Consider the following 25261-nt stretch of genomic DNA (forward strand, 5'->3'; position numbering starts at 1 on the left):
TCACCAGTGCTACCACAAGGGCTCCAGACTGGGAGCACAGGTTTTCCAGTGCTGGTACAGGTGCCAGGACAGCGTATCTACGCCTGCTGGTAACAGGTGAGTTTTTGTTCATTTCTCGTAGTTCCTTTAGAGGTTTCCACAACCTGCAGCCACCCTAGCTGCTTGTTGGTATCAGACAGGTTGGCTCCTGGTTGTACCTCTTCTTTATCCTATTAATTTGGCAGCCAGGATGGTTACCACCTGCTGAGCAGTGCTGTACCCCAGCACTATCCTGAGCGAGCCCCAGCGCTGGGCACCGCCACCGCCACTGGATGGATCCCACAGAGCTCGGGTGCCCCACACACCCCTCCCCACTCCAAACCCAGCAGGATCAACAACTGCAGGCTTCCCGTCACCCACCTGGGAAGGAGTCCTGACTGCCCCAGGATACAGGGAGTGTTCTCCACGCATCTGCCTACACTTCTTTTGGGCTAGGTGGGCATGGGTGCTCGACCATGGGAAAAGCAAGGCCTCTCCCTGCCGTGGGCCACGCCGTTTGCTGGCACGTCCTGTAACCCTGCTCCTACCCCTGGCGTTTTTGTAGGGGTCAAAATTTAAAAACTGACTACATGCAGGATTACCACAGCACCACTGCCTGCAGCAGCAGCCATACAACCCTCTCAGTTCCTCGTTGCTGTTCAAGAGCCACGGGTTCCTTCCAGCCTCCATCCTTCAGCCTCACACTTGCACCCGGGGATGTTTCTCTCACCTCCACTTCCAGGCTTCAGCACACTCCAGACACAGGAACTGCGTGGTACAAAAAGTCACAAGCAGCCAGAAGTCTCTTGCCTACCTCAAACGTCATTTCACTGAACACCACAGCAGTACATCCTGTAAGCTTTCCACCCTACTATTTAATTCCAAAACTAAGATCTTAAGAAGAGTAACAAACACAGGCTACTCCACATCTCAAGGGTTTGGTTTGGAAAGTTTGAGCTCCCTTAGCCTGCAGCCCAGGTGAACTTTAGTTTACTTGCAGACTCGAGAGCTTGTCTAAACCTGCAAGCTGCACTTGATTAAAATTAAAGCTGCACAAAATTTAATTAAGCTAAAGCCATGTAAGTTCATACCTGCACACATCTATTTCAATTTGTACCTACAGAGCTCAGCCTGGACAGCTGCACTGGCTCAGACTACAAGCGCAGGGCAGGCGGGCATCATTCATTCAAGTCACCCTCACTCCACCCACAGCCTCCTTCACTGCAACTGCAATGAATGAACAAACAAGTTTATCAGATGATTTATTTCTTCTAGCACGTAACTTCTAAATGGGTAGCATGGACAGCAGGCAACTAACCAGAACTCAGTATTCCCCGTTGGGGTTTGTTGCTCCATGAGCACTCTGGTATCTATTTTAAAAGTTCTCGTTTTGTTAAATTTTTCTTTTAAAAACAGAGGGCATGTGACCTGCCCTTGTTTGAAGTACTGAAACTGCAGCCTTGCAGGTCAGAAACTGAGTTCAGCACCCTCCTAGGACAACTGCAGATGTGAATGCAGAACAGTTCCATGGAGTCTTTACTCACAATACATCCCTGCCAAACGTCCCAAAGACCTGCAAAGTTATGCCACAGCTTATTTAGTCAGAAAGAAAAAAAGGTTGTCCTCGATTAAATCTGAAGCAGATTTACAGATTTAAGAAAAACTACATTAAGTTTCTGAATTTCCCCCAAATCAGTGCACCAGAAAATTAAGCGTAGGTTGGATATAGAAAGTTACTAAAGCAATACTCACTGAGACAACCGCACCGTTGAAATTCACCTGTAGGCTGCAGCACACAACTGGCTAACACCTCTGAGCATCTAACAACCTGCTGAGCTACGTTTGTTCCCACACTAATGTGAACCACGATGTCTTGTCTGATGGATCCCTCCAGAAAGACCTGGTCTAACACTACAGAATTCATTGGTCTGGATTTTCATTCCTGTGAGCCACAAGGTGTAAACATGCCAGCAGGAGAGCAGATGTCTGCACTAAAGGAATGAAAACGTCTTTTCCCAATCATCAGCAGTTTGACTTCAATTTTTAAGGCGAGCTATTTGCTGCTTTTCCACTCCTTTACTGAGTAGCTGAACTAATTGAGTCAACCTCACCTGAGTTTGACAAATTTAGGTAGGCCCATGTCTTCCAGAAGAATGCACTTGAGCTATCTCCTGCTCCTACCTTGAGCCAAATTTGACACAGAGCTACTGGTATTTGAAGTATTCAGTGGTAACTATGAAATTCTCTGAAGTGCCAAGAATCACTCTGAATAGACAAATAACAATTACTAGATTCTGCACTGAAAACATTTCCCCACGGTAAATATTTTCACCCTGAACATCTGGAGCTACTGCCAGGCAAGATCCAAGTCCATAGGCATGTGTCTGGGATTACAGAAACAGGGCTTCCACTCATTCAAGCGATTGAACTTCTTAGTTTATTTTAGCTGCAAGTTTCACCAACTTCAACAAGTACAACCACGATGGTACAGGGACCTTGTTCTTAATCCCTCCAAGAGAAGTAAGCTAAAAGAATGGAAAAGAGAGATGCAGTCCGTGGGAATATGTGCAATGAAAGCTGGAGAGGGACAGTTTAAACTCAATGGCACTGAATAGAAGAACAAAAAATTGTGGATTTCATTTTTCTTGTAAATAGTACAACAGTTTTTTTTTGCCTTCATTAACCAGGAAAACTGACTATTTATAGTGTACAGAGATAGCTGTCTGAATATCTTCATGGATCAGGAACTTAATTACATAGGTTAATAAATCTTCACGGTCAGCTTCTAGCACTTTTTGCATAAGAAAATGATAATTTACAAGATAGGTTTTTTTAATTGATAATTCACTATAAAGTGCATTTAGACAAACTTTTGCCCAATGTAGCACACAGAAGCCAACATTTCCAAATTGCTGTAAAAAGAAAGTCTTTCTTCTTATGCCTTAAGCACATTTGTTGATGCCTTTTTTTTTCCAGTTTGACTCAGTAAGCTCTCTCTAGTTGTTGAATTCAATTAATGGTTTCTGCTCAGAATATCCCTATTGACGTGTTTGGAACTAGATGTGACAATCCCGCTTCACTCACCTGTGGAATGGAAGAGACAAATACACTCTTCTCTCAGCTGCCAATTAATTTCTCAACTTTTAACAAGTTCATCACTGAACAGGACCATCAGAGTCAAGCATAACAAATGTACCTTTGCCGAACAGGCTCCTGGAGCCAAAAGCTGCCCCAATGCTTAAGCACGCTGGGGTGCCAGGTGTGCTGCTAGCGATTACTGACAGCAAGTTAATTTGACTCTTAAATATCAACCACCTCATAAGTTTACATGACTACTAATAGCAACTGTAGTCCCTAACACAGCTTCTCATTTAAAACGCAGACTTAATAAAAATAAATGAAAACAAAAGAAACAGGCAAGCTTTTTATGTATCCTTTATAAAAGGAAGGCTGTATTTCAGAGCTTGGATACAAGGTTAAATGATTTTTGGCCTTTGTTTCAGACCCTCTCATCCCAGTAGAAAGAGCTGCAGCTTCCATACACGGGAAGCAGGAGATGTCACAGGGCCTTACCCGCAGCTATGGGCTTTCCTATAACCCAGCCCCAGAATTGCAGAGTGGTTGTTTACCTTTTGTTGAGAAACACTGCCAGAAGGATGAAACAACAAAATCCACAGCGTAGGAGACTGCAGGAGTAGGTGGATGATGATGCTGGGTCAGAATCAAGACAGGTTGCTTCAGCTAGGTACCCGTCCTGCAGGGGGGCCTCTCACGGGGCAGCACCAGATGCCTGCATGCTCTGCCAGAGGAACTACACCCTGCACATCGATGTCACCAAAGATCAAAAGGTCCTGTGTAATGGCCGTCTGTCTGACCCTGAAGCTGAAACCTCAAGTCCCACTTTCAGATTGCCTCCACACACCTCAGGCCCTGCTCGTCAGCATCCAGCCAGCAGCACTGTGCCCAGCTCTCCCACAACCTTAACGCACGCCCAAGCTGCTTGATGGAATTGGCAATAAAAACAGCATGTGGTACTAGAGGCGGGGGGATTCACTGTTTTTCCAAACAGGAGTTAAAATTCCATCCACAGAAACACTGCATTAAATATACCTTAAAACTTGTTAACTTCTGGTACTGAAAAACTGCCTTCTATATTTCCGTGTGGCAATGTTTCTGGAGAGGAAGGGAGAAAGCACACAGAAGTCACAAAGACTGTTATATACTCCAAGAGTTTCCAGGTGACTTCCAAACAAGGGCAAGAAGCTGCAGAGGAAAATGCAGAACAAATTGCCCATCCTATAATCCAGCACACCTCAGTCACAAGCTAATTCTTTTTTGTCCAAGAGATGCTCTTGAGGCAGACACTTCCAGGCAACCTCGTATTAAGAAAAAAGTTCCAACAGTTTGTCTGTATTGCTGACAGCTTTAAAAATAAGTTAATTCACTCTTTTATAGGCAACCAAAGTAATGAACTGGAATTCCTCCTGTCCAATGCAATCCAACTTTTCCACTGGCAAAAGTCCCAACAACCTTTTTACTGGCACTTAGGAATTTTTGACTAAGAAATATGGATTGCCTCCATGCCCGTGAGACTATCCATCAAAAAGGACAGCCATACATTACGGACGTTGACATTAAACCACAAATTTCCTCTAAGGGGAGATACAAAGATGCCTCAATAAATGAGTTCTCCCCAGTAACAAGATTTTCTTCCCAGACTTGAAGTACCTGACAAGCAGTAGGCGACACCGTCCACGTCCAGCTCCAGGGAAAAGCTTTGCAGGATCTGTCATTCTGGAGGAGCACGGGTGCATCCTGAGAAACACACCTCCTTAGATGCATCCCCCCACTCTGCAACAGCCCCGCCTTTCACCACGCAATACGTTTAGAGGCTGCTGCTAGAAAAAGGTAACAGCTGATGCAACCTCAGCAATATGTAAGGACAAGATAAAAACTTGAAATGATGCCACGTTGTAAACCCTGGACAGTGTCCACCGCGTCAACCTCCTTTACACAGAAGCCACACCAGGAGACTGTCACTCTCAACACACCAAAAGTACCCCAAGTTCACCCCCGAGCTGAATTTCGTGACGGCCTCAGCTCAGCGAGCAGGCAGCCGACGCACTCTCAGCAAGCAGGAAGTTGCTCCTGACCATAGCTACCATACAGGGTTCAACTAAAACCAAAATAAAAAGCTCCTTCTCCGGCAGCTGTACCGGAGGATCATTAAATACAGAAGATGTGCTTAAAATGTGCTGTTACCCAAGATGATGAAGGTGGCACGGGTGCTCCAGCTCACGTTAATACATCTACAGCCCACTGTAAGCACTCAGCCAGCCCATACGCAGCCCCAAGCCACAGTCTGATGTTGACAGGTAGAACCAAAACACACCTCAATTTTCTAGAACTAATGCAGGCGATGAAGCACAGAAATATACCTGTTTATGTTAAAAAAGAGAACTTGGTTCATATGAAAAAAAAAAAAAGTAAGCTAGTTATTCAGGCAGATTTTTAAACCTAATCCCAGCTACTAGGGATTGTTTGTTTCCTAAGTGACTTGGGAATTTTTAGGAATTGGGAAAGGGAAAGAAAAAATATTTAAAGCAATACAGGCAAAAGGTTCCCATCCTCACCTGCTCCTACAGCGCTGAGAGCACATTATATTGAATTTCTGTACTGAAGAACAGACTTAAAATTATCCCTCTCTAAATGGCCACTTTGGGGGTGGGGAGCCTCAGGAGAAATCCACCAGAACCCACCCTGTCTTCCGGGGTCATTTCCAGCTCTCACCGAATGACATACAGCAACAGCCCCCCAGCCCCGCCAACTAACCCAACTCCAACTAACACTACATGTTACACAGCAAGCAAGACTTGGGTATTGTAAGGCTGTTAAACAACACATGCAATTCATTTTACACTACAAATAGTTTGCGTACCCTAAGCCTATCCCTCCTGCTCTCAGCTGAAAACCTGCACCACTCACTAGGTGTGATCCCAAGCGGCTGTACAAGGAGAGCTGAGCACGTCTCTCACCCACTCAGGTCCCCTCTGCCTGGCTTCCTGCAGCGGGGGTCACCAGCAGAGACCACCCCCAGCTACCAGGGCTGCAAGAAAGGGGAGCCTCCCTGCCCTTCCACTGCTACAATGTCACCGCATCAACCAGGAGCAATTAAAAACAAGCAACAGGGAAAACATTCAGGAAGTTTTGAATGTTCTTCCACTGTCTTAATGATTAAATATTCAAAACCAGAAAATACTTGGCAGCTTACTGAGAGCTTGTTGATGGTACAGCAACCGATAACAAGCGCCCTACCTGATGACAGATAATCCTTTTTCCATTAAATCAAGAAAGCATTAAAATTGAGATACCGGCTAACTCCACTCAAAACAAAACCAAATCTTAAAATTCCCATAGATCTGAGGAGCACAAGACAGCATTCCAACAACTCTGGAATTTTTAGATGTATTTAGGGGATTTTTCTCACTGGCTTGAAAGAACCGATTTGTGCCAGCCTTCTGTCTGGGCTCTTTCTGGATGACAGATCATTGCAATTTTATCTACTTAATTTACCTTTTAAATCATCCAACAATAATCTTTCAAACATGCAGTCCAGCACTCTATCTGGACTGCTCTAGAGGAATGCTATGAAGTGACATCCATTTCCTACTTTGAGTTTTGAAATAATGAGATTCTTCTTTATATATGAAGCTTTGCAATATTAGATATTAGAAAGACTTGAACCAAAAATCCAAATTTGGATCGTGATCTGAATTTTGCAGCTCTGGCCCTTCTCCAAATACTTCTGTTTGGCAAGCTGCAGAGTGGAGTAACAAGAGAAGGCAACATACATAAGTTATGGGATCTGTATAAAAACATTAAGCTCAACCCCTGTGCTCAACCACATACACACACAAAACACCCCAAGCCCCAATTAATAAAAAGATTAATCAGAGCTTCAGTATAAATCTGATCACCCAAACCTGAGAAATACTGACATCTTAACCAGTTGTATTGTTTTTATTTTTATTTTTCCTTTAAAGAGCATTCAGAAAACTTGGGGGATGGCTCTGAGTGTGGATTCCTACCTGCCACGGTGTACACACGTGCAAATCACACACAATTGCTTCAAACTGCAAGCAACCCACCTGCAGAGGCCTGAGGTAACAGACCTGCAATTCTGTGCTTATTAAGAACTCATTAGAAATGCCACCCTGAAAACCACAATGTCACACTGTCTGACTTGCTTCAACAGCGAGACATCCTGTGGTGGTAAGGAAAACGCTGCTGAAACAAGGAATTGCGTATGTTTGGTCCTGTGAAGTCAACAATTTCACGTGCTCCTATGCATTTTAAATGAACAGCAGTAGAACTTAGCCGAGTCTTACTATTTGAATACTGCTTTTCTCCCCACATACTTTATTAGATCCTATTGTTTCAAGGAACAAAGAAAAACAAAGCCCACGAACAAGGGTGAAAACCCCACTCTTCCCAAAGGCAGCTTTACAGAGCTCGTTTCTCCGCAAAGCCGTTCCACCCAACTCAGAGCCAGGATATTCAATAAAACCTCAACTCCATTCTCCAAAGGTTACCGAAAGGTCAGCATTCATTTTATTCGGGTTTATTTTCTAACCTTGTAAAAATGCCTGCAGACCAAATTGGCTTCCACACCTGCTGACCTAGAAACTCCAGCAGCATGGTGGCCGTGCCCCGTTCTGGCAAGCTGCTGCTCCTCCCACAGCGCCCTGGCACCGAGCGCCGCGTGCCCGGCGGGTTGGGGAGGGAGGAAGGGTTTCTCCACAGCAAGGGGGGCGTTGCAGCAGAGGGCAACTCTTCCTTCAAGCCCCTGCAGGGAGAAGGGATTCTTCCAGCAGAGCTTTCCCCCAAAAGTAAGGTTTCCCCCCAAAAGGCACAGGTTTTATTTAGCCCACCTCAAGAGATCTACACCACAGATGGTTACACGCTGGCACTGTTCAGGATTTGCTTATGGTCGAGGAGAAACAGGCCCAGAAAATGATCAGACAAATGGGTTTATGGCAACAGCGTCCCTAGGAGATGGCTCTCACCTTCCAAGCGTGGTTTTCTCTGCAACAGCAACACGGGAGCGACCTCGAGCAATGCACGTGGAAACAGAAGGAGTCGAGTGTAACAAACCCCACTGCCTGTCCCTCCCCATTTGAGGAAGCAGAGCGTGAAGAAGAATGAGATGCTGCTAGGTGCTCTGTCCACGGAAGGCCAACCTCTCCTGAAATCACCATGAACTACTCTAAAATCTGGTCCATAGCTCAGTTTTTGCCTGTGTATTTCACTGCCTATATACTACATCGGGAAATACATTCAGGACAGGGAAGTCTCACAATCACCTGCAAACAACAGACCATAAGGACAGGGAAAACTGAGTTAGTGACAAGAAATATTTGCAGTTTCACAACACCTCTCAGTTGAGGAGCTGGAATTACTTTTTCCAAGGGGCTAAACACACCTCTGATGTTACTTAGACTTACTGGATTAAGCGTAGCCTGTACATTTGTCAACAACTATCTTAGCTCTTCCTCAAACTCACCAATAACCTTTTATTAAAGATTTTTTTATTCTTAAAGAATTACAAAAACTTTGTTTTACATCCTCAGCAGTGAACTGGCCAGAAGGAAGGAGGGCTTGGTGCACTCTGGGCTGGGGGCACAGAATAACCAGGAAGAGCCTGTAATCACTTACAGGAACTCCAGCTCTCCACACAATTTCAATAGACCGTTTAACAAAATGTAGAGGCTTTTTTTTTTTCTTTTGCTTTTATTCCCCGTCTTCCTCTCTCAAGCTACAGAAAACTGAAAAATTGTACAAGCAGATGGATTAGTCTATAGATGAATCCAACCTGGCTCAAAAAAGAAAAATCTTAAAAAATATACATAAGGGGTTTTATGGGAAATTCAACTGTAGAAGAAAACTACCAAAAAGGTGTTTGCAGCCACATTTTCTCAAAGCCTGAAACACGCTCTCAGCTTCCCTCTTCATTGCCAGGTATCTTGTTAAAAATATTAAGACTGTCAATCATTTTTTCCACTCACCCAACCACATAAATAAGTAGTAATTCCTATTACGAAAACCTTCAATGGCATTTCCCAAACTGGGGAGCATTTACTAAGCCAGCAGCCTCAGTGGCGATGCACCCTTGCCGACAAAAACTAATGAGGAGTGAGAGATGCAACTGTGGGAGCAGGAGTGACCTAAGTCATGACAAAGAATGGCACTTCCCAAAAATTAGAAAATAGTGATATTCAATTCAGCGAATCTGGTTTTCCAGCTCAATACAAAAAGCCCAGAACTCACCGAGGCACAATTTCCCTCCTCCTGCCCCTTCAAGAGGAGACAAACCGGGCCTTAGACCCACGTAATTTAGCACTATGTGGCCCAGCTCACATGGTTTTCCAGTACAACTTCTAGCTAGGGGAGGGATTTGAAGATAAAAATTACAGATCTGAAGCCTACACCCACATCCAGTTCAAAAGACTAGAAAAGCAATGCTTGGAGTTTGCGACTCTGCTGCCCAGTCCTCAGCACGGTTCACACAGGAGATATTGGGGACGGGGAGGTGAGAAATTAATCTCTGGGGCAGAATTACGACACTCAAATCCCAACAGATGCCTTTAGGACAAAGAGCTGAGATCCTGGCTAAGTGAAAGCAAGCAGGACCAGCTCGCACACAGACGCAAGCACCAGATTACTATGTACACCAGTAAACAAGTACTCATTTAAGAGCCATCACCAGTTATTTGCAACGGTGATCAAGAAAACAAACCCATCCATTTCTTCCGTTCTCGTAGCTATGGACTGAATTTGTGATTAATGCAGTGAGCAAAAGGATGAAATTGCCTGAAGCTGTTGGTCCTTTTCATCCCCCCCAGCAGGAGCAGAGAACCTCAGCCACCACCTTTCTCCCCGGGGATCTCCTTGTCCCAGTCCTCGTGCCACGCTCCTTTAGGTACGTTACCGGCTGCCTTCAGCTACAGGATGTTTTTTGGCACCTTAATGTGATAAGGAGTAGACTCGGTCTTCACCAGCATCTGTCTGGGTACAGAAATATCCCATACAAACATCACATGTTTGTAAATACAGTACCCTCACCCCAAGAAAATAATTGAAACCCCATTAGTCTATATGCTCAGACAGCTGACTGGGGAGGTTCTCCCGCCTCGGGCTCCAACATCTGCACAAAACGCTATTAATAAATATAAAAGCTCGAAAATGAATCTAAGGGAAATACAAACAGGCAGATTAAGGCCCAGTGTCCAGGGAAGACTAGGGCAACTCACGAACCCGCCCAAACTGACATTAATCAGGTCGTCTGGGCTCCGCAAAGACGTATTCTTCTTAGTCTAGACTTCTAATCCGTCAGTGGGAAAAGACATCTAATATTATTTCTGTCCTTTTCATCGACACCGTAAGAACACGTCCGACTGTCTGAGCAAGTCACACGCTTAACGCGAACAAAAACAGACACGGCGGGGTTGGATGTGCTCGAGTGGGGCAGCTAGGAAAAACACAGCGAGGCAGCGATGAACTTTTCACTTGGGTTTGGCTACAAATAATTCATCGGCGGCAAGCGTGCAGCACACCCGCTCTCATCTGCGCACGGTGCTGTAACGTGAACAAATGCTTCCCGATCTGTTCTTACGCACAGCTAAGACACTCCTTCTCTCCCCTTCCTCAGTCCACACTCATAGTCGCTTTATATAGAAGGGAAAACAAAACAAAGCCCAGACTGGACTCCTACCAAGCACATTTTAAAATCTTCAGCACATATGCTGACTGGGCCTTCAGTTTTAACCAGCAGGACTTAACCTATTGTTTGATTTTAAGGGACTTTGCATGTTCACAATTACTGGAGCTACTTTTGTCAAACTCCATTTTAATCTAATAAACAGAATAAATTAAGTATGAGTTGAAATGCTGAATAACTCATTGTCCCCCTTGAGGCCTACATCACATACTATATTTATATTTGTCTGTACGGTGGAAGGACATGCACAGACTTGTTTGTGAGCCTCAAGTCCAGTAGCTCAGTAGCTGCTATATTTTGCTCCACTATTTTCATTGACAATACATTTTGAAGACTAAAACCTTTTTTTAAAGAAACAAAACAAAACTAAAAATATCCCTTCGGTGCACACAAACGCCTGTGAGAAAAGAGGCAAAAATAAATCCAGACGAGTGCTTATCTAGGTGTGCTAAATCCTTGGGGAAGGAAACGAGGAATCTGGCATGCCAACTGGCCAGCACACACAACTGGCAAGGCACAGGAGGAGGGGAGGAAGAGAAGGGAAAGCAGAAAAGAGGAAGCTCTTCTGCACGTTGCACCTAGCTCTGGTAGCAGCAGAGCTCTGCCATTTTCACAAGCCCTCCCCACAGTCTCTCACACTGTGTATTCATTACCAGCACATGGCTCCTACCAAACAGGACAACAGATCCTGGACTGCAACTGCAGGAGAGGCGACTTGCCACTCTTTTCTCTGGGTGCAGGATGCACGACGTCCCTGGCAATGCTCCTCAGCCTTGCTCCTCAAAAACAACAACTGCATCTACGCTACAACGCGAATTGACACAGAACTCGAGCTCCAAACGAGGTCTGGCTGACGGCAATACAGAAATAGGGAAACACACACAACTCGGAGCAGTCACAGACAAAAGCTCTGGAGATGCCAGAGAACAGGTTATGTTGCAGAAATGACCTGATCTCCAAATACTGCATTTCCGCAGCAAAACCTGCGAGGAACTGACTCTGTCTGAAAGTGGCAGGGAAGTTCCAGCCCCGTGCAGAGAGCTGTCAGGTAGCCAGGGAGGAAAGGTCACGCTCATGGGAGGAATGTCTGTGAAACTACCCCAGGAGACAGGGCTGCAAGGTGCTGGCAAAACCTCTGCTGGTCACAGGCACTTGGCACCAGGCGAGCCACTCACATCGGGTAAAACTCTGCATTCCTTTGTACCGAACAGGCAGGCAGGCCATTCATCAAGTGTACCTGAATCAAATAAGCAATCTTCATTTAAAATGCTAACGTATGCGCTCTTTTTCCTTGAAAAGAAAGCCCAGAATAAAAGGGGAGGTTTTGCTTAGTAGCCATTTTGTCTTCAACTTGGACATGATACCTAATCTGAATGTAATGTAAACATGCTCTCTAAGGCTCATTTCCAAACAGCACGTTCATGGAAAGAGAAGAAAATCTAAAAAGGACGTCACAAAATACCGTAATAAATTAGGACAGCGTGAAGATTTCATGATCTAAACAGACAGGAAATTCTGCACTGTGTATTTCTTCTCTAGGTCATGTTGCAGAAAAAAACAAAACAAAACAAAAGGTAGCAAGTGTTGATTAAGGACGGGTGAATTATCGCTTACTGTTTCAATTCTAAAAAAAAACCAACCACCAAACAATAGACACAATTTCAGTATGCCATTCAGTAAAATAACCTGAAGGGAAAATTATATTTGGATTTTTTTTCTTTGACAGCCACACGGATTCAAAACATAAAAGCTAACTATAGTATCAATTGAGATGCACGCTACATCAGTATGTTTTTATTAGGATGAACACACGTATTTAGCCATATTATATACACAGTGTGTATATATGGAAAGTATGATCTATGATGAGTAACCTATATTTACAATTCCCCAGTTTCACAATACTGTATCAGCCCCCTCAGCCAAAAGCAGCTTTTAAAAGCATACAGAAAATGTAAATACTGCAGGTGGTAGCCTCTTGTGGATTGGGGCTGGGGGGGGAATGACAAAATATTTCCTCTGCAGAGCAAGTTAAACTCAATTCATCTCTTCACCCCAAACGCATGCAGAATTAATATTTTTAAGCGAAACGCTGGTTTTCTGTGAGTTTTTATTTAATTGGGGGGTGGGAGGGACGGGTTACCGGGCAGTAACGTGTGAGCCATCGTGACAAGTTTCGGCCAAAACTGCATTTTGATCGCCAGCCTGGAAAAACTCAGCGAGCAGGGGTGCACGAGGAGGCTGGAAAAATGCCCTCGTGCTGCAAGGCTCTGCAGCGAGCAATGCAGCACCGCGCCGCGCCGGGGGGCGAGCCCCAAAGCGAGCGGTGGCCGTGCGAGCACAGGGGCTGCGCCAGGCGCCGCCTCAGCGAAACGCCTTCAGCAGGTGAGCCCAGAGCCCGGCAGCCCCTCAGCGCACGGGGCCGTCCGTGGGGGGGTGGGGGGGCAGAAATCAAAGAAATAAACACCACCAAAACGTGACGAGGCGCGGGGCTGGCAGCCGGGCAGGGGCACACCTGTGTTTTGGGGGGGGGGAGCACAAAGCGGCCGCGCCCCCCCCCCCCCTTCCCTTCCCTTCTCCTTCCCCTCCCCTCGCCCCCATCGCGGCGCCCCCCGGCCCTTCCCTTACCAGATGGAGCTGCGGATCTTGTGCTGCAGCGCGCTGGCCTCGCCGCCCTGCAGCCCGGGCACCAGGGCCGGCAGGGCCCCGGGGGGCGCGGGGGTGCCGGGCGGCCGCCGCGGGGGCTGCCCCTCCGCCTGCTGCTCCTCCGCCATGGGGGCGAGGCGGCGGCGGGGGCCGGGGGGGGCCGGGGCGGGCGGGCGGGCGGGGTGGCGGCGCGGCGCTGCCCGCTGCGGGCACTAGGCCTCTGCCGCAGCCCTCGCGTCAGTCGCCTTCCCCCGCCGCCCGGGGGACATCACGGGCGGGGAGCCGAGCCGCGTCCCGCCGCTACGCCGCAGGATGGCGAGCCCGGCCCGCGGCACGGCGCATGGCGGCCCGGCCTCCTCCTCCTCCTCCTCCTCCTCCTGCCGTTCCTCCTCCCGCTGCCGCTCGGCGCAGGGTGCCCGGGCGCTTCCCCCGCCCCGCAGCACCTGGCCCGGCCCGCCCCGCGCCGCCGCCGCCGCTCCTCGCCCCGCGGCCGCCCTGCCCGGCCGGGCGCGCAGTGCGCAGGCTCGGCGCTGCCTCAGCGGGCGGGCCGCGGCCGGGGGGGCTGGGACGGGGACGGGGACGGGGCTCGGGGGGGCCCCAGGGGAGCCCCAGCCCCGGTGCCGTCCCCAGGGAGCGCAGGACGGGTGCGGGTGCTCGGCCCGGGGCTGAGGGATGGGTGCTCGCGCTCCCTGCCCCTGAGGGTGAGCGGGTGACTGCCCGGCTCACGCCGCTCCCAGAAAATGCAGGCCTGAACGCAGCTGGTAAAGCGCTACCTACACACGGCATTGTGCGATTTAGGAGGCCGGTATTGGAAAATGCCGGTGTCACCACCCAAAGCAAGTGTTTCAAAAAGTGCATCTCCGCTCCCATTCCCACTGCTGCGAAGTAAGGTCATCAGCGGCTGTGCCAAGGATGGTGATTTTCTGCTCCTCGTAAAACCTCTCCTCAGAATTACGAAAACGACTTTCTCTTGTTCCTCCCTTCTACTAAAAGCATTTTTTTTTTTAACTTTAATTGGAAATTTCTGAAGGGCATCCAAGAAGAGAAGAAAGATAAAAATTGTAATCAGAAGTAAACAAAAAGGCAATCGATTCAAAATCCCTACCTATTCTGCTTTTTGCAAGGAAAACTACATCAACACACTTGCAAGCTGGTAAAATGAAACAAAGGTGTTCCTGGTGATGTTTTCTAGTTTGGTTTCCACTTAATACAAATTGTATCAACAGGGTCAGGGTTGCCTCTGTTGAGATCTTTTGTTTGACCCCGTGAAATCTGAGCCGGAGCTTAACCTACTTGGATCCCAGCCCTAAAAAGATTCGAGCAAATGCATATCTCCCCTTAATTGAAATCGATGGGCCCACACATCAGAATAAGGTTCAACAGATGTGCATCATGGTTGCAGGACCAGAGACTATTACAATAAACCGAAAAAAATATATGTAATTTCAGTGTTGCTTTCAGCCTAAACCAACAGTTGGAGGACATATTTATTATTTAGTTCCTTGAGAATTTAGTTCCCAGCAACGTCAAATTGTGATCATACTTATTTATAGCTGTATTGGCGTCAGATGACCAAAAAAGAAATTAGTCACATCTACTCTGTAAAATCTGCTGCGCTGGACACACACAGGCACCACAGCACCACCACTGCCACCCTGTAATCACACCTGGTGTTTTAGGGCAGAATGTGATTAAATTGGCACCAAATTAATTAAGTGGGCCAGACTCCCAGCTTGCATTTTTGTGGTGGAAGTGGTCACTAGGCTTCAAAAGCTACTTCTGTACTCCCATATCTCACCATCAGTTCACCTTTTTTTTAAATACTTTTTCCTGTGCTTTTTTGATGTGAAGCCTTTCAGCTATAAGTCCATTTCTGTTGCTTGCTGGGTTTGAGTAGTTCTGATGGAACACGCAGAGGCCCCAAATAAAATTGGGTGTAAAGAAAATACTTCCTTTTTAGACCTAGCAGTAAAGAAAAATGTAACAGTTTTTTTCAGCCAGATCTTGAAAGAAAGGGGGCATGCTCCAGCTCCAGCAAGGTCACCGGTGGCTGGTGGCATGACCAGAGGGACTGCACAGCACACATTGGGTAGGAGAGGTGCCCCAGAGAGCTGCCCAGGGCACACGGCCACAGCAAACTGCCCCCTGTGCTACCTGAGCATAAACTATCTTTCAGGTTGTTTGGCCTGCTTGGAGCCTCCCCCGTGACTGATTCAGCCGATGGGAGTTACTGCTGCTAAAGATTTAAAGGACAAAATCCAGAGAGGTCTGTTATAGAATAGAATAGCATCAGCACAGAGGGCTGTGCTCTGCTCTTCAAAAGCTTTTTTTATGTTAGGAATAACTCTACTGCAGTGTTTTTCTCACATTCCCATAAAGCACAAGGTTTGCCCCAGGTTTTTTATACACCTGTATTAACACTGGATGAGGGCTTCTTCCCTTTATGTATTAGGTAGGCCAATAAATGGAGGCCACTTAGCTGGCTCCTGCACAACCAGCTGAACTTGCCTTGTATTTCATACGGCCTTTGTACCTCTGCAAAATGCATGAAAGAAAAATGGCAGCTTCTTATATGCAGTTTACATGGTAATATACAACTAAAACAAAGAAGAAATAGATCCAGAATAATTGTTTAAACAAAGAGGAGCTTGTGCTGACACAATTAACTTGAAGACACTGAGGAGGATTATTTAACTGCTAAGAGACTAACCTGTTCTCAGATGAGCTGACAGAGCACTGAAGACCTTCCAGGAATATCCACCTAGGACCACTGCAACCCTCTACTGCAGCCCTTGTACTTTCTAGCTTTGAATAGTTTTGCTGGACATGTAGATTGAGGCTCCTGGTCAGTACAATAAAAAATAAAAATAAATAATAATAAAAACATAAAGAGGTTAATTTTAGGTCCCTTTATTGTAAACAAAAGCACGTGGTTAAGTTTAAGCATGTCAGAAACCTGAACAGTATTTGCAGGACTGGAATCTTACTTTTACTTTCCCATTTCCCAAATGTCTTTCAAGGAGTGCAGCAGCTGAACTCAGACAAGGTAGGATAGGGGCTTTCTGGTCTTGTGCCTCTGTTTCCAGACATTCCCTTTCTGCAGACAGCTTTTGCTCATCTAGAAAGGGATGATTTTGTATTAGTGCTGAAATTCCTGTCTTTTCTAACTCAGAAGTGCTGGAAGCCTATCGTGCTGGAGCCTATTGTCTCTGCCAGCTGGGGAATGTACTGTCTCGTGCTCTCAAGGAGTAATGAACATCTTGCTGCCCTTGCTGAGCAGCCAGCACCGAGGGGCAAGTGCTTTTCCCCGTTTCCTGTCAATAGCAACAGATCTGCCATCTTGTGTCCAACGCAGGGCCAAGGAGAGGCCTGCACATTCAGAGACTACACTGAGGGTAAGAGGCAGATAAATAACTGAATATTGCTATCTTCATCCTCAAGAAAAGCATAAAACAAATTCTGTGAGGATAACTGCCTTTAAAACCTTGCTAAAAAAAGGCACTTCCTAAAAGCTTTAAACACTGGTTCAACTGAACCCCATTTTGATGCCTTCTTTGCAACTCTTCCTCCCTAAAGTTGTCTGTCTCCAGGTCTCCTGAGCTATGCCCAAGACATCTCCCCCCAGTTCTGACTGTTTTCTTATCTCTATTCATGTGTAGCACTAGTAAAATGAGAGTGCAATAACTAATAGTACACCTAACCAATTTTCATCTGTAATTTAGCTTTTATGTTTTCAATTATTTTAAAAAATCTAATTTACCTAGAAAATCTTCAAACTCTTGTCACATCAACTGACAGGAGAAACTGGGCTGCGCTCAAACCTCACCGTGACAAAGGGGCTATCTGAATTTGAAGGATAGCCCGCTTGGCCAGGAGTTTGCCAAACTGTCCTGGTTCTTGCAGCATCTGAGCAGTGTGTGTAAGATGTTAATGGAACAGTTGTGCAGCCCTTACTCCATGCAGATTAAGATGATCATCAGAAGCAAGATACCGAGGGTCTAGGTTCACACAGGCCTGGCTATAGCTTACCATGACAGGCCAGACAAGGAGTGTGGTGTCTTGCTGGGATACCATACAGATCACTCACATCCTGGAAGTCACAATAACCTGATGAAATTCCCAAGGTCCGTCCAAGTTCTTCAATGATACAGACAGTTTGAAACTTTTTGTTTCCATAGACTGCCTCATCTGTAAAGTTTTCTGGGGCAAATCTTTGTCTCAATTTAATTTCAAATGGGATCAGGTGCTGAGTTTGAGAAAGTTATGAGTATGGTGTTCCTATGTATCACATAGCTGTCTTCAGGCTGCAAGGCATCAATAAAGAAGAAATAGGCACTAACTACTGCAGCCTAAGAAAACTACTTAAAAAGGGACAGTGGGTCATGAAAGTAATGATTCGGACTGTCCTTTACAGCAAGGCTGGTAAGTAGGAAGGGAGGTTGTCACTGACAGAAATACCAGAGTTTGATACTTAACTGAATCAGGTTCTGCACTGACATCTTTCCATTTTCAGTTATGTTGAATATTTGATAACCTTGCTGGTAAAAGTTAGGGGTGAAAATATTTTTAGTCAGACCCCTATGCAGATGGGGGGGTGACAGTCTTGTCAGCTGTCTTTCATGCTGACCCAGAAGCTCAGTTTTAGGGAGACTAACAAAATCAAAGACAAGGAGAGAGAAATGCATGCAAGTTTCATGCAACAAAGCAAACAACACCTCAGTCTTTAATTCTTTTCCTCTTGAGATTCAGCAGTATTCTGGAAAGGCAGGAGGATTCAAAAGTAAATGTTGCCTGCCTGAAATGGCTTGACTGCAAGGACTGGGTCGGCCCCTGTCTGCGGGGGCTCAGCACCTCCTGTGAATTGCCTTGCTGCATGCAGTGGTGGCCACCTGCACAGAAATGTGACCCAGAGAAGCTCACTGCATAACATGGTAATACAGTAATTCCAGACGGGATAGGAGAGGATGGGAGAGCACCAAATCCCCAGACTCAGAGCCATGTGGCACAGGCCCTAGCCCAAGAAACCATCAATTTCAGTTATGTTGGGCCAAGAGCTGCAATAATAAATAAACGATGGATGTCCTTAATTGCTGCCTGAAGGAATTCTGGAGGATTTCCAAGTCCTACAGCCTCCTGAGAAATTTGTTTGCATTTTCTCCTGTATGTAAATGGACAAGACAGTGATCCAGCAAAACCCAAGTGCTTGTGATTACAGCAGTTGTCCTTTGATTCCCCATCTGGTGAGCAGGAAGTGTCTTCAAAGATCAAACACCAGCCTGAGGACACATTCAAGATTTTTGTTCTCAGAGAAGTTGCTTCCCAGAAACTAAGGGAAAGGAAACTACTACCTGCACATTGTGCTTACAGAGCAGACAGATAACCTCACATATCGCTGTGATGCCATAGCCTCGTGTTTCATCTCATCTCTTTCTTCTTCAAGTTCCCAACAAGACAGTAATGTGTCTTGCCTAAGATCTAAGTACTCATCTCATCGCTACTGGTTCCTGTCCATCTGTTTTTAACACTTCGGTTCTTTTTGGTCAAAACTTCAGCTCTCCTCCTGCTTGTCTTCTGGCGCACAGCTCCACCACCTCCAAGCACCATGTCTATTCGTGCGCACACTCCAAGCTGTCAGGACCCTCTCCTCCACACAGCCTTTAGCCCGAAGGCCTGCATCATGCAACTCTTCACAGCATTTGTGCCAGCAGTCACTGTAACTTCAGCATCGGTGGCTGCTGAAGGCAGCACTGCCTGGGCCCAGGAGCGTTGCTGTCAGTGCCTGGTCAGGATGCAGCAGGAAACGTCTGGCATCCACTCCACGACCATCTGCTAAAACCAGGCCTCCTCTGGCAGGAGTCCAACACAAAGTAAATAGAGTTTCACAGCCAGATTTCAAACTACAAAATAACTGAGAAATATGGCTCGCTGCTCCCAGTTTTCAAATTCAAGACATGGAAGCCCCTAGAAAGAAAAATCTTGTATGGATCCTAAGACCTTGGTTGCCAAATGGGTTCATCACAGTAAATAACAGGGAGAGAGTGTACTGATGTAGCCATTTTGCTCGGCTAATTAGTTCAATTTACGCATTTGCTAGTATTTAAGATGGTTTCTTTCTCAAGATCAGTGATGGAGAAAAATTAAATTGTCAAACTGGAGAATTAAGCTTGCAATACATGTTTGGGAAACTGTACAGACAGAAGAGTTCTGAATGTTGCTACTGTATGGTATTTTTCATGGCATAAGAGAGAGAGAAGGACTCAATGAAGTGTGAATGATTTTTTAAAAGAACAGATTGCCATGTATTTTAAAATAGGTCAAGTTTTTGGCCTAGTTTTGTTGAGGGTGCCCCTTAAAGCAACAGGGTTTAATATCCATGATAGTGCCATTGCATTTTTGTTTTTAGCTATGTCTGTGTATAACTGTAGTCTTAAGGCAGAAATGTTCAAGCGGAAGAATACAATGGCAAAGACTGCGTATCTCAAGCAATGTTTCTGAACAAGTTACTCTGAACAGTAAAATCCCAGCGGTGGCCACATTTTATCCTTAATGTGTAATGTTAATCTGAAACAAGCAGCTAAGAAAAAAACAAACTATAAATGAAGGCGATGACCAATAAAGCCAACACCTGCACACCTGACTCCTGTCAAACTTGACCTATTAACTCCCTGGAGTCCTGGGAGTACCACTACTTGCATTCCATCTTGAAATTGATTAAATCAATTGATTATTTTTATTTAAGTAGAAACAGAAATACAATAATGGCACTTAGATTGAGGATGCGCAAGATAGTACTTAAATGAACAAAGTATGGCTACATATGTTGAAAGAAGATAGATTACAATGGTAAGTTGTCAAAGCAATGTGTACATTTAGAGTCTAAAAATGGGCATTCAAGATGTTTAAAAAGGTGGGAAATTCTGCATGCAACATTAATTAATGTAGAATAAATACCATTTCTCTTCTACGTATGTAGCAGTCTGGTACCTATATTTATGGATGCACCTTTGCTCTGAGAACATAGGTGCAATGCACGCATATATAATGGCATTACATAGACTTAATTACTCAACGTAATACTCACAGCAGTAATTGAAGTTGGCTTTAGCGCAGCCATATGGAGTAAGACATGACATGAGTAGGATTTTCTCCATCCCAGAGCTCTGGAAAAAGACCAAGTACAAATCAAGACTGGTTGTGCTTGGGAAGTACACAGACAGGACTTGTCACTCTACCTACTCTCCCCTGAGGCAGAGGTGGGAGCTCGGTGCATCGTTATTAAGATAGAGGTTCTTCGCCCCACTGGGTTGATCCATAAGGGATAGTGCCCTTCAGGCACAATCCATCTAGAATGTACCTTCTTGTGGTGAAACTCTGCACTGACCCAATGCACAGCCCGTAATAAACACTAGTTGGCTCACGGTGTTGTACAGTAATAAACATACTGAAGAGCTTGTCACTGCATGCTTCAAGGAAGAAGTACTATCTGGAACAACAAGGTCTACACATACACTTGGTATACAAATCTTTTGCAAGCTGTGGACTTCATTATGAAAACTGTTCATGATTCCAGTTAAGCTGTGATTAAAGGCAAGGCAAAAGCTTCCCAAGCATTCATCACACTATAATTTGGAAAGACTTTAATCATAGAATCATAGAACCATTTAGGTTGGAAAAGACCTTCAAGATCTTTAAGTCCAACCATTACCCTGACCTACTAAGTCTCAATGCTAAACCATGTCACTTAGTGCCGTGTCCACACACCTCTTAAACATCTCCAAGGATGGGGATTTCACCACTTTCCTAGGCAGACTGTTCCAACACTTGATCACCCTCTCTGTGAACAATTCTTCCTGATCTAAAGCTCCCTTGGCACAACTTGAGACCGTTTCCTCATGTCCTATCACTTAACAATGCAGACTGTTTTGAGAATACCTTTGCTTTAAGGATAGTAGTTGTAGTCACCGCTATGGACTAGAACCTGTGTTTTGTACCTGATCCTAATCTGCATCCTCTGCAGATGAACCAGTGTGAACTGCTACACATGTGGCTTTCTGTGAATGGTTTGTGCCATAAAAAGGCACACGAAGAAGAAAGAGGACATTTCTCTTTGCAGAATACCACAAAGTGCAGGGAAAGTCATTCAGAGAGCTCCCAGGGATACTGGTTTGTGAACAGTTCTTTTTCACATGTGAACTCCCACTACTTCCTGCAAGACAAGAATATTGTGCACACAGATCCGGGTTGAGTTTTTGCACTGATGATTCCTTCCAACACTGCTCATAGATCAAAATCACTTTCACTACATAACAGACGACAAATTCTTCCAATAGCAATTCTATTAACTTTCTGTCTGCTACAATCTAAATAATTAGCAGAGATGCTAGGCAGATTTGTGCTGCCTGTGGTAAGTAGCAACAAAACGTTAGTAACTCTGCAATGATCCCATCTCTAATAGCTGACAAAGTCTTATTTTACAAATAATCCCACTGAAAAGTCTTCCTCAGCATAAATTAAAAATGCCGTATTACTCAGTGAGGACTTGAGGACTAATAATCTGAATCAAGTTGGGAAAAAATAGTCATGTTATCTACTTGGATTGAATGTGTTTATAAACTTCACACGGAGTTCTCCTCACCAGCATAGAGCTCAATGGAGCATGCACATTATTTTTTCTTATCAGGGTGCAATGTAAGAAATGAGAGACTGTTTAATTCTGTTTATGACATTATACAGAGGTCTAGATTCTTAATGCCTTCACCTACTTTTGCAGAAAGTTCACACTATGTGATCCTGAAGTCAGCAGCACATCCAGATTTCAGGTGGAAAAAAACTCTGAGTAGAATACCTGTTATAGGGAACACACAGGATAATTACACTGCATGCTGATGTAAAATGACTGGCTCATCTACCTGAAGGACAGGATCGTATTCTGTTGGACTAAAATAATCTTCTGTGGGATTGGAGACAAGAAAATTGAAAAGAAAATGTTGCTCATAATTCATCTGGCTGAACTCACACTTACCCTTCCTAGGCAATGGGTTTAGCTCAGAGTCAAAATCAAGGTATCAGAAAGGTACCACTGAGATGGGGATGAAGCCAGATAGCTTTTGAGGGAACCCAGTCCATGAGCAGATAATTTGTGAATGGAGGTGGGAGGGGAGGCATGGGCTCCCATGTCAGATGAGTGTGGCAGTGACTGAGTCAGCAGCGGTGGTCACAGACTTCTCGGTACTCAACAATCTTTGCGGTCGTAACCAATGTGTTTGGGTTGGATCCTCAACCTAGCAAAAAAATCAATAGCAAATCAGTTTAGATAGGAGAAGAATGGCATCCTTTATCAAGATGCTTTATCAATGTCTTAACAGTTTATTGCCAAAACTTCTAATTAGTTTAACAGTTACAATGTCACTGCTCTTACAAATCAATACCACATACAGCCAAGAAACAGCCGTTCTCAGACTCTCAGGCTTCTAACATTTCTCTAACAATTCAAAAGAAAAATAGACCAAAGTATAAACATCAATATGAGAGAGGACTTCATGTCCTCTGTTATTTTTAAAGTGAACCCAAGAGACGGCTGATATATTTAAATAGATTTTTAATTAACGTTATGTGTGAAATTATAGAAATTCAGATAAAAGCTCCCAGTTTACAACTGATATAATTTGAGCATAGGAGCAAAGTGTGGGGATTAAAATGGATAAAATCATGGATTTTACTCTTTGGGATAGCACTCAGAGATTTTCAGCAGTTTTAATCTGAATAAGCTCTACGGGAGCAGCTCAGTTTACAAACCAGCGCATTTCAGATCTGGGTGTTTTATTACCACTACCATTACAAACAAGAAGGAGAAAATAAATAAATCAGGTCACCTTGCTAACTTCATTTTCCTGCGGCAGATCATTTTCTTTCCTTTAGGAAGTAAGGAAGAGAGATCTCTTTCAACATCAGTAAGAGAGGGAGCAGGGGCAGCTTTCCCTCTGCTCTTCATTTTCACTTTAACCTGTAGAGTGAGTTGATCACATTCTGTTAATTAAAATTTCACGTTAGGCAGTTTTGTTTGGTTGAGGTTTGTTTACTTCTCCTTTCAGGTTTTAACAAAGTCCTCTCCCTGAATTCTGGCAGAACTCAAGCTGAGGAATCCAACCGTTTAAGCCAAGTTTAAGATACTGCCATTTACACAGTCCTGTGAGGGCCAGATAGCTAAATGTGATATCAGCCCAGGACCAATCCTTTTCCCAGATACAGGCTGTGTTTTATCCACATTCAGGAGGTAGGTTGGCCAGAAATAATGTCTAGTCCTTTTATTAACATAGCAGGCACCCAACTTAGAGCTGTGCCTATTTAGGCTTCTAAAAACAGTTTGCACTGAATATGCCCTCTGGCTTCCTGGCAAGGCTGCTCCCATACCAGTAACTTGATCTATGCACTCATGGTCACCATAACACCAGCCAAGCACATGGAAATAAGAGCATCTTTAGAAAATACCTCAATGGGTTAAAACAGCAGGGCACAGCTACCAAAGCGATGTTTGAGATTCCTCACTCTGCAATGCAGGGAGAGGGGCTTGGTACCTTCTGGCTGTTTGCAACTTGATGAGAAAATGGATGATTGTGCAATTGGCAACTTCTTGCACAAAAAATCTTTCCAGAATTACAGCAACTGACTAGTTTGACTTTGAGTTGCTTTATTCTTCCGGCACTGAGGTAGGGGAGGGGGCAGAACGGTATCAGTTCAGCTGAAGGCACGCAGAGCAATTAACTAGATGCTACAGGCCCAAATTCTGCCCTATTTGTGCTGCTGCAGCTTATAGCGTATGATATAGTGGCACAACCATCTCTGAGGACAAACACCATCAAAGCAGAGATACAGAGCCTCGTTACTACCAATCTGTTAAAAAGGAAACAAAATACTGTAAATGGCTTGGTAGATAGTTAGAAAATACGATGTTTTAAATTTTGTTCACAATGCACTTAATCTCAAATGGCATATGCAGACAGAAAATAGTGATGTGACATTTAAACATAGCAGATCCACCCCACTGTAAGATTTTTTTGTTGTTGTTCTAAACTTTTTTTTTGAAGGATTGCTTGAACAGAAAGTTTTATACTCATAGTATTTAGTCACTATTTGTAGAAAAACATTGCTCTGCTATACAAATTTCCTCCCTTTAGTTCTGAAAGCATAGGTAAGTTAAAGAATAATCATAGGTTAGTCGTAAAAACAATATGTCAATATTTACATGATGTTCTTTCATGTCTTGGTCTTTCTTTGCTAGTCTGATGCTTCAACTTAGTCCAGTATGCAGCATCAAGCTCTGGATCTAATAACTTGGGAAGATGATATTTTAAGATGCATTTGCGTTAGCAAGTGAGAATCTAAATGGAGTAAGAAAAAGTGTCCTTAGCATGGTTCAAAGTAATTGCTGAAAGAGGGATCAGGATATAATAGGGTAGAAAAAAAATCCCCTATGTGTAGCAACAAGAAGGCCTGTGGGTACATCTGCAACTTCCTTAGACTCTGATTGTAAAATTTAAGATCGTTTTGAATTTCTGTTCAAATCAAGATGCAGTTATGACATAAGAATATCAGAGCTATTTTTAAATCTGCTCATCTATGGTTTTGACACCACTTTTTAGGGGTCTAAGGAAATTATTTTCAGGAAAGAATTGGGGCTTGAAAACTCCCAACCACTGTTTCAACCGGGACAACAACTGGTGTCCCAGGCACTGCCAGGAAGAAAGAGCAGTTTAAGGGCTATCGGGTTGCTTTTCCATCTTACTGGCTTTACAGTTTCATAGTTCTGACTTACTGGGGATG

General features: G+C 44.7%; 1 protein-coding gene across 2 annotated transcripts in view; it reads right to left on the reverse strand.

Moving 5' to 3' along the window:
* Positions 1-13925, reverse strand: part of RFX7 (regulatory factor X7) — a 54495-nt gene extending 40570 nt beyond the window's left edge. Inside the window, exon 1 of one of the 2 annotated variants that reach the window (XM_082769186.1) lies at positions 13424-13925. In XM_082769186.1, coding sequence (XP_082625312.1) covers positions 13424-13569 — 146 coding nt within the window. In that variant the 5' untranslated portion in view covers positions 13570-13925. The remainder of the gene's footprint in view (positions 1-13423) is intronic. The other variant, XM_082769187.1, reaches the window with a different exon arrangement.
* Positions 13926-25261: the final 11336 nt, after the last annotated feature.

Source organism: Aythya marila (assembly GCF_965140915.1).
Source record: "Aythya marila genome assembly, chromosome: 11".
NCBI lineage: Eukaryota > Metazoa > Chordata > Aves > Anseriformes > Anatidae > Aythya > Aythya marila.